General features: G+C 36.2%; 1 protein-coding gene across 1 annotated transcript; it reads left to right on the top strand.

The window, feature by feature from the left end:
- The first annotated feature begins 347 nt into the window (after nucleotides 1-347).
- Nucleotides 348-4,490, top strand: LOC149257434 (uncharacterized). Its single transcript, XM_089374899.1, has 4 exons — nucleotides 348-1,308; nucleotides 1,582-1,819; nucleotides 2,027-2,375; nucleotides 2,523-4,490. The coding sequence occupies exons 1-4, from the start codon at nucleotides 348-350 to the stop codon at nucleotides 4,488-4,490; spliced, it is 3,516 nt and encodes a 1,171-aa protein (XP_089231025.1).
- Nucleotides 4,491-15,358: the final 10,868 nt, after the last annotated feature.

Raw genomic sequence — 15,358 nt, 5'->3', positions numbered from 1 at the left:
GATGATAAGATGGAACAAACAATGTTAAATCTGGATGTGGAAACATTAGCTGAAACCTTACCACTTCTGGATATAAATTGTGAAGATAAATGGCCTCCTCTCACTCACCCTGTGTCCCGGACTCCTTGTCCTTACAATCTGAGATCTTTGGGTGGGAACCAAGTGACTCAGGGGTCTTTAGGTGGGTTGGGGCTGATACATCCATTGATCAAATCCAAAAACAAGCGTGGTCGGAAATCTGATATGTCTAAAGCAAAACTTAAAGCGAAGATGGATGTTGCAGACGGTAAACAATTTTCCATTCCGGGGGTTCTTAGAGCAGCTCATCCCCCTGAGGGAGTAATCAAATGATCCTGACGTCTTGGAATTGCAGAGGTTTGGCCAGCAAACCTAAAAAACTGGCCTTAAAAGAATGGATTTTCAACTCGAAAGCAGATGTTATTTTTCTGCAAGAAACATTGGGGAAGGCTTATGAGATAGAAAATATGCTTAATACCCTTCTGCCTGGGTGGTCTTTCAGTGCTATGGATGTCTTTGGACATTCGGGGGGAATTGCAATTGGGTACAAAAAAGGGAGGATAAAAGTTCTCAATAATTGGGGGATGAAGAATGTTATGGGAATGGAGATCACATCCCCTGATTTCAGTTTTCCCATCAACATAGTAAATATCTATGGACCATGTCAAGGCAGGGAATCTTTTTGGGATGAATTGATGTCAAAATCTGTTATGAAAGCTCCTGTGATGATTATGGGAGGCGATTTAAATTTTACTTTGGGTAGGTTGGAAGCTTGGGGCCCATCGGCTAGAGAAGATCCTCTTACAGATTTTTTCCATAATCTTATCACAGAGAATAACTTTATTGATCCTCGACCGATCAAGCTAAAGCCTACTTGGAGGAATCGAAGGATAGGAGCAGACAGGATTGCCAAAAGACTAGATCGATTCCTGCTGACGGACTCTTTGTCTTCCAAAGCTCCCTTGATCAGACAGTGGGTTGAGGAAGTTGGGAACTCGGATCACTTCCCGATTTTCTTAGACATATCAATCTCTCCTCATAAACCCCCTGCACCCTTCAAATTTAATCCTGCATGGCTACAAGATCCAACGTTCAGCAAGTTGTTTAAAGAAACTTGGATTCATCCTGAACACAATGCAGGTGAGGAGAAAAGTTATCTGTTCATGGACAATTTAAAAAGATTGAAATCAGCTACAATTTCCTGGGCAAAGGATAGGAAATTGAAACAAAATGAGGAAATGAACATCATAAGGGAGGAGTTGAAACAGATGGAGGGTTTGGATTCAGATGGTTACTCATCTCAAGAATCTAAAGATAGAATCCTTCTATTGGAGAAAAAGCAAACAAAAATACTTTTGGAAAGGGAAGAAGAATGGAGAATCAAGAGCAGGGCAATTTGGCTTAAGTCTGGGGATGAGAACACAAAATTTTTTCAAAATTATGCAAAAGGAAGGAAATCTATAAACACTATCTGGCACCTTAAAGATGAAGAAGGAAGAGATGTCAGGTCTTTTCCAGAGCTTTCTGGTTTAGGGAAAAGACACTTTCAAAACATTTTTGCAGATCAGGGAGAGGCTACTATAGCAGAAGTCTTTAAAACTGTACAATGTTTTCCTAGATTCATTGAGGAAGATGAAGCTGAAGATCTTACAATTCCGGTCACAAAGGGGGAGATTGAAGCAGCTATGAAGCTAATGGGTAAAGACAAGAGTCCAGGCCCTGATGGCTGGACAATAGAATTGTTTCTATATTTTTTTGATCAAATTGGAGATGAGATAACTGAAGTTGTTGAAGAGTCTAGGTTGAAAGGAGAAATATATAGACCTTTTAATTCAACATTCATTGCTCTCATTCCAAAAAAGGATGAACCGGAAAGTTTTGAAGATTTCAGACCAATTTCTTTGTGTAATTGTATATACAAGATTATTTCAAAGGTTATAGCCCTCAGATTAAATCCGATCTTGTCCAGGAACATCTCTATGGAACAATTTGGGTTCCTGGATGGTAGACAAATCCATGAAGCTATAGGGGTCACTCAGGAGGTAATTCATAGTGTCAAAACAAAGAAAAAGAAGGGTGCTGTTCTTAAAATAGACCTTTCCAAAGCTTATGATAGGATCAGCTGGCTCTATCTTCGAATGATTCTTACTCATGTGGGATTCAGCTATCCTTTTGTCAGCTGGATTATGGGGTGCATAACAAATGTCAGCTTTGCAGTAATTGTCAATGGAGCGGCATCCCCATTTTTTACTAGTCAGAGAGGCCTCAGACAAGGGTGTCCCTTATCCCCTCTCCTATTTCTCCTTGTGGCAGAAGGGCTAAGTAGACTGATACATAAAGCCAGAAGTGAGAATAAGGTAAAAGGTATTGAGGTAGCAATAAATCTCTACATCACCCACCTGCTTTTCGTTGATGATATATTAATTTTTTCTAATGGTAATTACAGCGAATTAAAGGAGTTAAAATGCATTTTTGATCTTTTTCTAAAAGCAACTGGAATGCAGATAAATTCTGGGAAATCTCAGGTTTGTTTGGCAGCTGTAGACAGGAGGGAAAGAAATCAATTGATTGATCTTTTTCCATTTCCGTGTCAACCTCTAGATGTTCCCTTTAAATACCTGGGGTTTTGGTTAAAACCAGTTGCTTACAGAAAAGAAGACTGGAATTGGATCATAGCAAAAATTGAAGCAAGAATTTCACATTGGAGTTATAGATGGCTGTCCCGAGCAGGTAGGTTGACTCTTATTAAATCAGTCTTGTTAGCCATCCCAGTTTACTGGGCTGCCCTAACCTGGTTTCCTAAAGGTGTAATGGAGAAAATTAGAAGGATATGTTGCAGATTTTTATGGGCAGGCTCTAAGGAATCCTCCGGATTACCATGGGTGGCCTGGGATAAAGTGGCCAGACCAAAAGAGTGGGGAGGTTGGGGGATTAAAAGACTCCCTGAGTTCAGCACCTCGTTAGCAGCAAAGTCAGGATGGAGGCTTATAACTATTGAAAATCTGTGGACAAGGGTGGTTAAAAGGAAGTACATTGATCCAATGCCTTTGGATGATTGGATTCGGAGTCAGAATAAGAAGGCAAAAAACTCTTCTGTAATTTGGAAGGCAACGGTGGAGGCTTTCTCAGTAATTGAGCAAGGGTTAGCATGGAAAGTGGGAGATGGCAAACAAATCAGGATTGGCAGGGACCCTTGGGTTGGGTGTAATGAAGCATATGCTTTATCACCAGGACTTCTTCGACATCTTGAGTCCAAAGGTATCTCCTATATATATCAGGTTGAAAGAGTAGGGCAGTCTACTATTTGGGGACAGGCTTGGAAGGACGATGAAGAGTTAGGACTAAATGCTAGATGGAAGAATGAATGGACAGGCTACATCAAAGAACTTAATCGATCCAATGTTACGATAAGAGAGGAACCTGATAGATTAATGTGGGCTCACAGCAAAACTGGGGGGTATACACCAAAAGAAGGATATTCTTATCTAATGGGAAAGATAGGTTGGGGAGAACCGGAATGGTGGGCCAAAGATATATGGAAACTTAAAAGTCCTGCCAAATCCAAACTCTTTCTCTGGTGTATTTTAAATAGGAAGGCACCAACGTGGGAAAATCTTCAATCAAGATTTTTAGCTGGTCCAGGGCGATGTCCTTTGTGCAAATCTGAGGAGGAAACTACAAACCATCTTTTCACCACATGTTCTTTCTCGAGGAAATTATGGGAGGAGGTCATCGGTTTTCTTAAGGTGACTGCACAATGGGGAAATGAATTGCTGGGTGATACTTGGAGGAAATGGTGGCAAACATATTCGGTTGGGAATATGAGGAACTTGCCAATTATCTACTGCTGGGGTGTGTGGCTTGCGAGAAACAAGAGTTTGTTCCAAGATCAAAATACACCGATTTCTGTTATTGCATCTAATATTATTGCCATTTACTCTGCTCTACCTCCCCCTGAGGAAAAAAAATCCAGACCTAAACAAAACAACATCATCATACAGGAGGATATCCCTTGTGGTTATTTTGACGGGGCATCACAAAACAATAGGGCTGGTGCAGGCATGTGCATACATATCAACTCAGAACATACTCTAAAAGCCTCGGTTGGGTTGGGTACAGGAACTAATAATTTTGCGGAACTCTCTTCCTTACGTCTCCTATTATGCTGGCTACAACACAAAAACATCAACACCATTCAGATTTTTGGGGATTCTCTTAATGTTATAAATTGGATCAATGGTTTAGCTGCTTGTCAAAATCAAATTTTGATGACAATTGTTGAAGAGATTCTATATCTGAAGACATACTTTAACAGGTTCTCACTATGCCATATCTACAGGGAGAAGAACGAAGAAGCAGATCAGTTATCTAAGGCTGGTCTTCAACAGGATTCGGGCAGCTGGGCGATAGAAGAGATATATCAGGGACAGTCTCACCGAACAGAACAGCCTCCTTATGAGCAGCAACAGTAATGACAGATCTTGATTGGCTCCATTTTTGTCGGCAAATATTACAGTTTTTCTATATTTTCTGTTTACTTTTTGTACATATTTATCCATAGCAGGGTGAACTTTCGGCATTTAGATCATAGCTTACAGACCTAAATATTTTTTTGGCTCTAAAATGACTGGTGGACATACTTGACAGAATGGGGTTGTTTTCTTTCTTTGAAGGAGACCCCGGGTATCACATGTATTAGTGTACTTTTGTTTTATGGTTTTAATTCCCCCTTCCGGGAGGAAGACATATACAGGACAGACTCCGCAGAAAGCTCCCTAAGGGTTGAGCTGTGATTGTAAAAATGAGCCCAGCATGGCTTAAGAACAAATGTGTAAAAACTTTTTATCACCATAATAGAAAGTTTTGCTTTTTTCCCCGGAAAAAAAATAACAATTTAAGATAAATACAACAATTTAAACACAAATAAATAAAATAAATTAATAAAAATAATCCTAAAAGAAATTTATATAACCATAACAGTCAGATTAAAAGAAATAAAAATAAATAAATAAATAAAATTAAATAAATTAAATAAATAAATAAATAATAAAATTAATTAATTAAAAATAAATAAATAAATAAATAAAAATATAATAATAATAAAATAAATAAACAAATAAATTCTAATATCTGTCGGCCAAGCATCTCATATATATATATATATGTGTGTGTGTGTGTGTGTGTGTGTGTGTGTGTGTGTGTGTGTGTGAAGAAAAATTGAGAACAGTCTTTCAAATAATATCTCAGATCCTGAAGATGAACCATCGTTGCTGGTTCGAAACGTCGATCAGAAGGAAATCTAATGTGATGTATCCGGAAGATAATACAGACAATGATGTAACTCGCAGAAACCTCAAAGAGAAGACATTCTAATTATGTCTTATCATGATCATTATAAAAGGGGCTTTTGTTATCTCTAAAAGCCTTGTAAAATGAACATTCCATGAGTTTTGTGTCCATAGGTCGATTGAACATATATCATGACGACTTATTTACAGCACTTCGAGCAGACTTATTTCGAGGTTTTTAAATTTCTCACAGTATACACCATAACCAATTTAACTTTTCCAACAAATTTAAATTTCTGAGAGTATACACCTCAAAATTGTTTATATAAATTTAACTTTTCCAACAATAGTTAACGTCCAATTTAAGAAGGTAAAAACTTTTGTGATGCGCGATTCTGAGTTACACATAACACTGAAGTTTAACTAGGTCAGAATATATATTTTTTTAATTTGTTAAATTCATTTTTGACTTGCAAGGGAGCACTACAAACATCCAAGCCTTTTTAAGTCCCTCTCCAAACCTCCTCCAAGCCCCTGTGTTATAGTTACTACCTAAAATCAAATTCAAAGCATATCAAAATCAATCTCTCTGTTTATTGTCTGTACAATGAAAAGACAAAATCGTCTCAAAATCCAAATTTCCACAGCTTTGTCTAGAAAGTTAAAATCATTTGGAAGTCAAAATCTCTATTTTTATGAGGAGAGACTTTGTATAGAACACGGTGAAATTGTTTGAATTGTATAGCTTTTCTAATGTGATCAAGGGTAATAATCAAAATCAAAATTCTCCATCTTTTGCCTAAAGAGATGCTTGAACACCAAACAACTAATTTTCTTAATGTGATTAGACATCTCCAGAATTATGCTCATCTATGGCAATGGTTCCTTTACCAAATTGTTTGGAGGTTTCATTAGATCAGGTCACCTTTAAATTAAGGTCTCATCTAATGTGAATCACTGAATAGATAAAATGTTTCATTGTACACATATATAATGGAAGCAAATAAATGCATAAATCTCTTCAGATCTTCATTAAGTCTGGAAATGTCAGGGGAACAAGGAAAAATATTCCAGGTTAACCTACAATTTTTTTCAGCACCTCTTCCTCTAGAATATAGGTATTCTACAGAGTTTGCCAAATTTCTTCTCCCACAGAGATACAATTTCATTAATGGAGTAGGCTTTGGCAGAAAGCCTCAAATACAGGATATCATAAGTCTAAAAATGCAAAGGGAAGAAGGAAAAATATTGCAAATCCTTAACTGCAATTTTTTTCAACACCTCTTTCTCTGGTATATAGTTCTTCTCCAAAGTCTTGCTAATTTTCTTCTCCCACAGATCTATATGCTCATTAGTGGAGTAGGTGTTGGCAAGAAGCCTCAAATTCAGGATCTTGTTTAGAGTTATAGGGTCATCCACTACCTTGATGATATATGTCCCATATCATCCTTCTTTACAAAAATGACTGCATATCTAATGTAGGATAGTACATTAACAACTGATCAAAGAGTACACGATCAAATGCTAGTCATAGAATGGAAACATTTTTTTACCAGAGAGAAGACTTTAAATTCCTTTAGCATTTCCATCCCCAGATATGGCAACTTTATCCCTTGCACTCGCAGTGAGGTCTAAATACCCCAAATTTGGAAAAAAATAGCCCCAAAAGATACTTGCTTGAGACGTGTAAGGGATGCCTTCTATCTCCGTGTCTTTGAGAATTTGGGAATTTTCACTTTGGTAGAAAACATGGTCTTTACAGGCTCCACCACATGGGTTTAATCAACAGAATCCCTGAACTCAAATGGAAAAAAGGCAAAAACCTCTGTAAACTTCATCACTAATGATTATGAAAAAATTGGAATTCCCATGTACTTCTAATATATATACAAAATTCTCAAATCTCATCAACAATGCTATATACCTTGATGGTTCCAACCTCCTTAATGGCCTTAGTAATATTCAAGTGATCCATCTTCCATGGTGCCTTTACAGCGGGGATAATGGGATAACTACGTCAACTTTCCTGATTACCTCCACCAAAATTGCATAAATCTCTAAAGATCCGTGCAAATAGGCGATCATAAACTAGGTCATGCATCTAGGCATATCCAAAAACAATAAGGCCCTATATGAAAACCTACTGCAATTTTCTGTCTGAAATACAAGATTCTCTGGAACACAAGATGGTCTTGAGAAGTGTTACGAAAGTACCTTACTCTATTTGACTTGAAATTTTCTTGAGAGTTATATTTTGGTATCTGGATCATTCTCCCTTTCCCAGTAAGTCGTTGATCCACATCATACTTGAATAGGCCCGAGAGAGATTGAACCCCGACGAGAGGGAAATTATGTCGAAGGTGTTCAGGGAGGTCGACGTTCCAGCAGGTCAGCTTGGGGGAGGGGAAGGCCGGGCCAACATCTTTGAGCTGTCTGACATCGACATCATTGTCGGCCTGCGGGCGCTTAAAGCCCCGACGGAACCAAGAAACCTCCATGACCTGCGTAACGGTGATCCTCAGGGTCTAGCGGCCTGATAACCAAATGCCGGACCTTAGAGGAAAACCAGGGCAAGCATTTGAAATCCCCTTTAGATCTTATTATACATCACTATCAGATTCACATCGTTTCGCATCATGGAAAGGCAGGTAGCCCGCCAGGAGCAGGAGCACAAATAGTATGAATTTGCAAGACAAGATGTCTGCCTTGGCTCCGTTGTACCCCTTCTTGGTGATCACCTCTAGCGAAAAGTATACTTCCTTCAGTTACAACCGCATTGAAGAGATCACAAGCTAAGTTCGCAGACATGTATTTAACTATATGATTTGAATACTTGTAACTTATTTGTAACTATTTTTTTGTGATCGAAGGCTCATCTTTTCTCAATCGTCTAACATATAATCTTAGGGTGCATAAGGATGACAGGTGGGCAAGAAGGGGAGTTGATTTCAAAGGGGAACGCCTTACGGCGTAATTATTAAATTTAAATATTTGTGTTTTATCGATGCTTACATATTTCCATATGAACGCATCATCATACATATTTTATATATTTAACTTACTCGAGACTCTTCATTAATGTTTTCATTGCTTAGTTTAAGTTGAGATTCTTATTCATTAATATTTTTATATCTCTATTCATTTTTATTTCTTAATATTTTTAAGGGTTAAATACCATTTTTTATAAAAGAATAAATCAAATATAAGATTTATAGGATTGATAATTGGTGTAATTGGAAGTTTTTGTGAATTATGTAGTTTGAGGTTCAAGTGCGGGTTACATATAAGACGTACATGATTTACTTAGAAAATATGGTTCACTTAGAAATTTAGTAATATTAGTTAGAATTAACCCATATCACATAAATATGAACATAATTAGTTTCCAATTCATCTAAAGACATATATATATATATATATATATATATAATTTACTAAATAAATATAACATTATATTTAAAAAACAAAACAAAATAATTATTAACCAATTTATTTATTTTTTAAATAGCTAATGTAATCTAAAATTTACAAAATCAATTTTAGAATTTCTTTCATTTAGTGAAAGCAAGAAATTCTCATTCTTTATTTTAGGTGATGGATGCATTGCATCAGTTTTAGGATAGTGATTTTGTTTATATTTATATATAGTGATTATATATATATATATATATATATATATATATATATATATATATATATATATATATATATATATATATATATATATATATATATATATATATATATATATATATATATATATATAGATATATATATTCCCATTAAGTTAAGTTTATGTTGTGGTTAGCTTCAATGTTGAATGGAAGAACAATCTGGTGGCCAATAGGATATTGTCACCATGATTGTCCAAGAAAATGTTGTCACTAGGATTGTGTAAAGAGATATTGTTTATATTAGGGTTAGCCTTAATGTCGAATGTAAAAATGATCCACTTATAAAATATTGTTGCCAAAATTGTGTAGAAAAATGTTGTTACCAAAATTGTGTAGAAAAATGTTGTTACTAAAAAATTCGATAGTTCTTCCTTGTAAGAGTCTTGACCCTTGTGCCTCACAATTGTGAGAGAATTTCATTTTGTCCAATATAGTGAATCAAATCACCACCCAAGAGTATGCGCCACACCGTGGGAACTTAAAAGAAGCTGAAACAATATTAATTTTCTGAAAACATGAGCTTTAGACCCAAGAAACAACTCACCTGCATTCTGTGCCATAAGATCTCTCAATTGTGGAGAGATCACAACAGTAAGGGATGAAATAAATTCATCTAAATCAACCCAGAATTTTTCCAAACTTCTTCCATAGTTTGATCATCATTATAAATACCTCAAGAATCCCTTTTCACCTCTGCAACACTTTACCAAGACACTGCCACATCACCAACATCATCACAAGTCAAACTATGTTGACTTGGATACCAACCAAAAAATATACTAACACTTGGACCATCAACCTGCTCCACAACAACTTTTCCATCAATATGCAACTTCAGAACATGTTAGACATCCTCTAGTACCTACACAACCAACTCAAGATATCTCTGACACTTGTATACCCTCTCAAATTCTTATGTATCATATCATCAACATGAGGACCTAACCGAGACATGGAGACCTAATCTACCGAACTCCTTAACTCTAGATCCTGTAGCAGTGACCAACACATGTATGCAACAACATGATCACTAAACATGATCAAGGAGATCATCACATCTCCAACACAATTGTACTAAACATGCAACACCTCTACACAACTAACCATAATGGCAAAACCTCTAACTAGTGCAAAACACCACCATCCAACTCCATGTAAAAATCATGATCATAACAACATGATCATGAGGACCATGACATCCTTTGCTCACACTTTGTATGAAACACCTGCAAATTATAGTTATATCCTCACATATCCATGCCATTGGAAATGCCAAAACCAATGCAACACATCATCCATGTACTAACCTTGTGTAACCAAACATACATGTGTTAACCATATCTCCTACAACCCAAGCTACTAGGTTGACATCAGTGCCAACCAACAAGACACCTACAACACATCAATGCCAACAATCTCCCCCTATGGCATTGATGTCAACCCCAGTTGAACGATCCAAATGTCCTCAAAACAACTGATCTCCTAACTGTCTCCCACTTTGACATCAATGGCAAAGGGTAAAAATCATCAAATACTCTACTGTAAACACAATAGCTCCTCTTGAATACTAGATGGATCTGATCATAATGCAGCTCTCTCGCTCCTCATAGCAACATACGACATGTAGTAGGAGCAATAACAAAATATCCATATCATGGGGGTAGCAGAAAAATAGATGTATACTAGCAACAACCTCAAGCAATATCTCATCTATGTGAACAACACTATCAAGTCAACTCACACAGCAACAACAAACCATATCCATTAGCAATAACAATGTGTGAGCAGGATTACTATCTCTCTCCAAACTCAAATGAGCAGCAACAACATCGTAAGCACTAGCAACATCAACATCACTTAACTCAGTAACAACAAAATCCATGTCATATAGTAGAAGTAGATCAAATCACCCAAACATAGCAACAACAACATAATATGACCAACTAACTCTGAAGAAATAGTGGTAGACACATCCTCTCCACAATGTACTATCCAACAACAAAAAACTCATACATCAGTAGCAGTAATATCTCAATCAAGTGCTCTCTCTCCTATCTCAAAGGGTAGCAACAACCTCTAAGGAAAACATGGTGGATTCAAGTACATGATGATATGGTCACAATAGGATGACCAACCATACACAACTAAATGCACAATAGGATGACCAACATCTCACTGCCAATTCCTCCTTGCCACATGGACCAATGACTATGACCCAATGTTACACATCATTTTTTCACCATGACACTTGATCGATATAAATGGATTTCTCGCCACCCATGAACATGTTCTATTGAAATCCCTTAGAGATCAAAAAATAAAAAATCCCTTGAAGAAGATGAGAATTTTGGGGAAAATAGCTTTTATACCTTGTTAAGTATAACCTGTGCACTTTTCCTAGAAGTTTTTCATGTTTGTTGTACTTATCCCAGAGAACACCGCAGAACTGTGCTCTGTCTGCCACTATAGACCACACAGGTGAATCAAAGAAAAGTAAAAATAAAAAGTGAGATGTAGCAGCATTACTGGGCGAATATATCCCAACTAAAATCTCCTAATTCATATCTATTCGATCCAAACCCATTAGATGATGGACCTAATTCCATTTCCTCAAGTAACCCTAATCCCCCAATTAGGGGATCTCATCCTCCTCTTTTGGGTTTGAAACTTCTTCCTCTTGGCCTATAAATTGACCAAAGGGTAGAGGGATTGAGGAGGTAAGAAAAGATGGACTTATTCTATTGAATTGAGATTGGAAGGCTTATCATCTAAGGAAAGGGTTGGAGGCATTTGGGAAGAACCTCATAGCATTAAGGCAAAGGTTGTAAGACTCTTCTTTATCCTTGAATTAATACAAATGAATCATTTTTTCCATTGTATTTTCTTACTGAAATGATGAATGGTTTATATTTCTTTAGATATTCATTAAGGAAATTTCAATTTCTAATCTCCTTGATCATTAGATTAAGCTTGTTCAAATTGTTATGTTGCATATGCCTTTGATCCTTCTTATGTTTGTGGTTGTAGGTCTTTTCAAGCATTCAGAAGCTATATCAAGACAAGCGGTGATATTCATCAAGCATTTCACAAATAGGCGAGAGGTTTATTCATTGTCTTTTATACTCATAATTCAAACAAAGTAAGCTTAGGGAAAGAGCTATTCAATTGTCTGTTTGTTTCTAGTTTCCTTTAGGATCTAGGGAGATCACTCTTGTCAGCAAGAGGGATTTATCCACCTACCACCCAATGATATGCAACAAAGTACAATGCTTCATAGGACTATGACATGACTACAAGAATGATGATACATGACTATATAATGACAACATAATCCCATATATGGTTGAATCATGACTCACATAAATCTCTCTCAATGCATACATAACTCTAGAATATCCCACCATGATAAGTATGAGAGTGTACATGAATAATACATAAAATACATTGTTGTACCAACACTACTAATAATCCATACATAGCTGGACTAACTCTCATAACTCACTATACACATACCAATCATGGCTCACAATGGTATGCTTGAAGCATACAAGAATGAGACCATCTCATACGTAGCTATCATAACAATCCTCTCATCAATGCATGTCTAATACAATGTCATAATGCAAGTACATGGAACATATGATCAACAACATGTCCTCTTCATGGCAGCAATATAATGTCAATATGAATCACATAAGAAACATGTATCAACCTCTCCAAATCATCAACCATGGAATCAAGATATCAACAACACATAATAATACATAGTGGCCCAACAGTAGCATATATCTGCAACATCATGAAACCTCTTTTCAGCATGTAACACGTCATGGCAGTAATATCAATAACAAACAACATGTATCAGTGCTCAATAGAAATTCATAGCAGCAACAAAAATGATCATCTGGAGCATGAATTTATGCAATATAAACTAAACTGACAGCAACAATGAGCATATAATGATGTAATGACAACAACAATATCACATCAACAACCATACTCAGAAATATGAACATTATCTACCAGCACGAAAAATCATCAACAACACCATATGTAGAAGCAACAACAACATGAAAAACTTCCATCATGAACAACTTTTAGATTCTCTCCATATACAGGGAAAATCTCTAACACATGAATTATGTGGGAAAATATAACCATACACAACCATCATACTAATCTCCGTGGCACCATCACATACATGATATCATCAAACCAAAAAGCATGTTTCTTCATACTAATGCAATCCAACTGCATGTCAACATATGTAGGCGACATATAATCCATGCATAACCAAAGCATATATACCTACAATGGATGAGCACATAGCATGAAATTCATAGCCAACTCCTCCAAGGAACATGATCCCATCAATATCATTGAAAACATTGGAAGCATATGAGGTTCTCCCGCTAAACATGTGGCATCTCCACTCATCACAACATAAAATCTCTTGATCACAATAGCTTTTGCATATATATAATTATTAACGCAAACATAATAACATAAAATACCATAAAAAATGATATTCATCAGTAAACCTAGCTGAAATCAACAACAAATATTCTCATCAAGAAAATCTATTCATATACACTTCTCTTTCTATAGAAACACCTTCAATAATGTACCATGTAAAATCAGGATGTACCATAGCTCCCCATGAAGCCATGCAAGCTGCACTCAATATCCTTATGGCCAAAATAATTGCATGAGAAGCAATAACCATAAAAGTGACAATTATAAGTGATTTTGGTTGAACTCCGGGAAGTGGGTTGTCTTCCTTTCTTTTTGCTTCATGGGATCTTCTATACCATTGCTTCTCTTACTGCATGGAACTAAAAATTTTTGCAATATGTCCAATCTTATGGAAATTTTAGCATCTCACATCACCCAAAAGTGAATGTGGTCTTCTTGGTGTTCTCTTTGGCACAACATTTGACTTATCTTCCTTGTGCTCCATATTTCACTGCTTATTGTGTTGATGGCTCTCTTTCTTGCTTGTTTTTCTACTACCATAATATATTATTTTTGTGGCTGCAACTAAGCTAGTTTCTCCTTCATGCATGTTGCAATATGATTTGAAAGATGAGGTATTTTGATTGCTCTTCAGCTAAGTCATTTTCTTCTCTAAATCACCCCTTAATGAAACCACTTCAGCTTCTAATATTTCACATTCCTCTTCCTTTTCTTTATGTTCCTTCTTCATTTCATCTTCTATTTTCTTTGCCTCCTCTAGCTAAGTTTTTAATGCAACGATCTCTTCTATTAATCCATTCCCCTTCTCATCGAAAATCTGTAAAATTATTTTATGGTCCTTACATGTAGAGGTTAGTCTATCCACTTCAGGAGCTAATTATTTTATTACAACCGTTGTGGATTCATATTAGCCTTAACAAGATCAATATCCAGATCATCTCCACTATGTATCTCAATAGAAACATCAGAATCAAAATTAAAACAATCTTTTAAAATATTACCTTGTGACACAACTGTTTTGGTTGAGATTTCAGAATTTGCTACTTCATTTGCAATGGACTAGATCTTTTCCTCATTCAAACCCTTTGTCTTTTGATATATCGTCTTCTTGCTTCTGGCCATGATCCATGATATACTCTCCAAAAATTTAATCTTCACTGAAGAGCACCTGCTCTGATACCAATTTTTAGAAACTAGGTCACTACTGAGGGTGGGGTGAATTAGTAGTGAAGGCCTTTATATTAATTTTAAATAGTTTTACTACATTATAAATTTGAAACACAAATCCACAATATTATCTTATCAAATCATGAAAGAACCAATAAACTCAAAGCATAATAACCATGGAAAACATCAACAAAAATAAGCACACATGAAGACACAATTATTTCTGTTGGAAACCCTTATGGGAGAAAACCACCATGTTGCTGCTACACTGATAAATTCTTCTATTAATCTACTGAACAAGATTTTAGATGGATTATCTTACAACCATAAGTTATAAGACCTGGCTTCCTTCATAGTATGCTAGCATCTATCAGTTAGGAAATTTGTTTCTCTCACGGATCTATGAACTACCATCCGCTAAAGGCCACCATGATCAGTGATCCTTTCCCAACTCCCAATGGACAATCCAACTCCTATTGGATGGAGAAATCTGTTCCTTCTACTAAATTTTCCAAATAATTATCTACTCTGAAACCTCCACATCTTCACTTCCTCCATGCGAACCACATTTCATATATTTTCATATTGGGTTCTCAATCTGCTCAACATGAGCAACCCAACAACACCGTTGTTTTGCATGTAAAATCTGAATCAAACTCTAACCTAGAGGAGGGAAATTCTTCTCTTCTTCTCTCTAACACACCATAAGCTGCCAATACTTCTCCTCTCTAAACA

Source organism: Pinus tabuliformis, chromosome 6, assembly GCF_031772625.1.
Source record: "Pinus tabuliformis cultivar Carrire ecotype Pingquan chromosome 6, CPIR1, whole genome shotgun sequence".
In the NCBI taxonomy this organism is placed as follows: Eukaryota; Viridiplantae; Streptophyta; class Pinopsida; order Pinales; family Pinaceae; genus Pinus; species Pinus tabuliformis.
Note: the sequence above shows the minus strand (reverse complement) of the source record. Positions and strands in the feature narration are given on the sequence as shown.

What these genes read in the sequence shown, in the direction of transcription:
- LOC149257434 (XM_089374899.1), top strand. Translation starts at nt 348, where the DNA reads ATGATCCTGACGTCTTGGAATTGCAGAGGTTTGGCCAGCAAACCTAAA. An exon ending in GGAGGGTTTGGATTCAGATG is followed by an intron (nt 1,309 to 1,581) that starts GTTACTCATCTC and finishes ACATTTTTGCAG; the next exon opens with ATCAGGGAGAGGCTACTATA. An exon ending in AAGCCAGAAGTGAGAATAAG is followed by an intron (nt 2,376 to 2,522) that starts GTAAAAGGTATT and finishes ACTGGAATGCAG; the next exon opens with ATAAATTCTGGGAAATCTCA.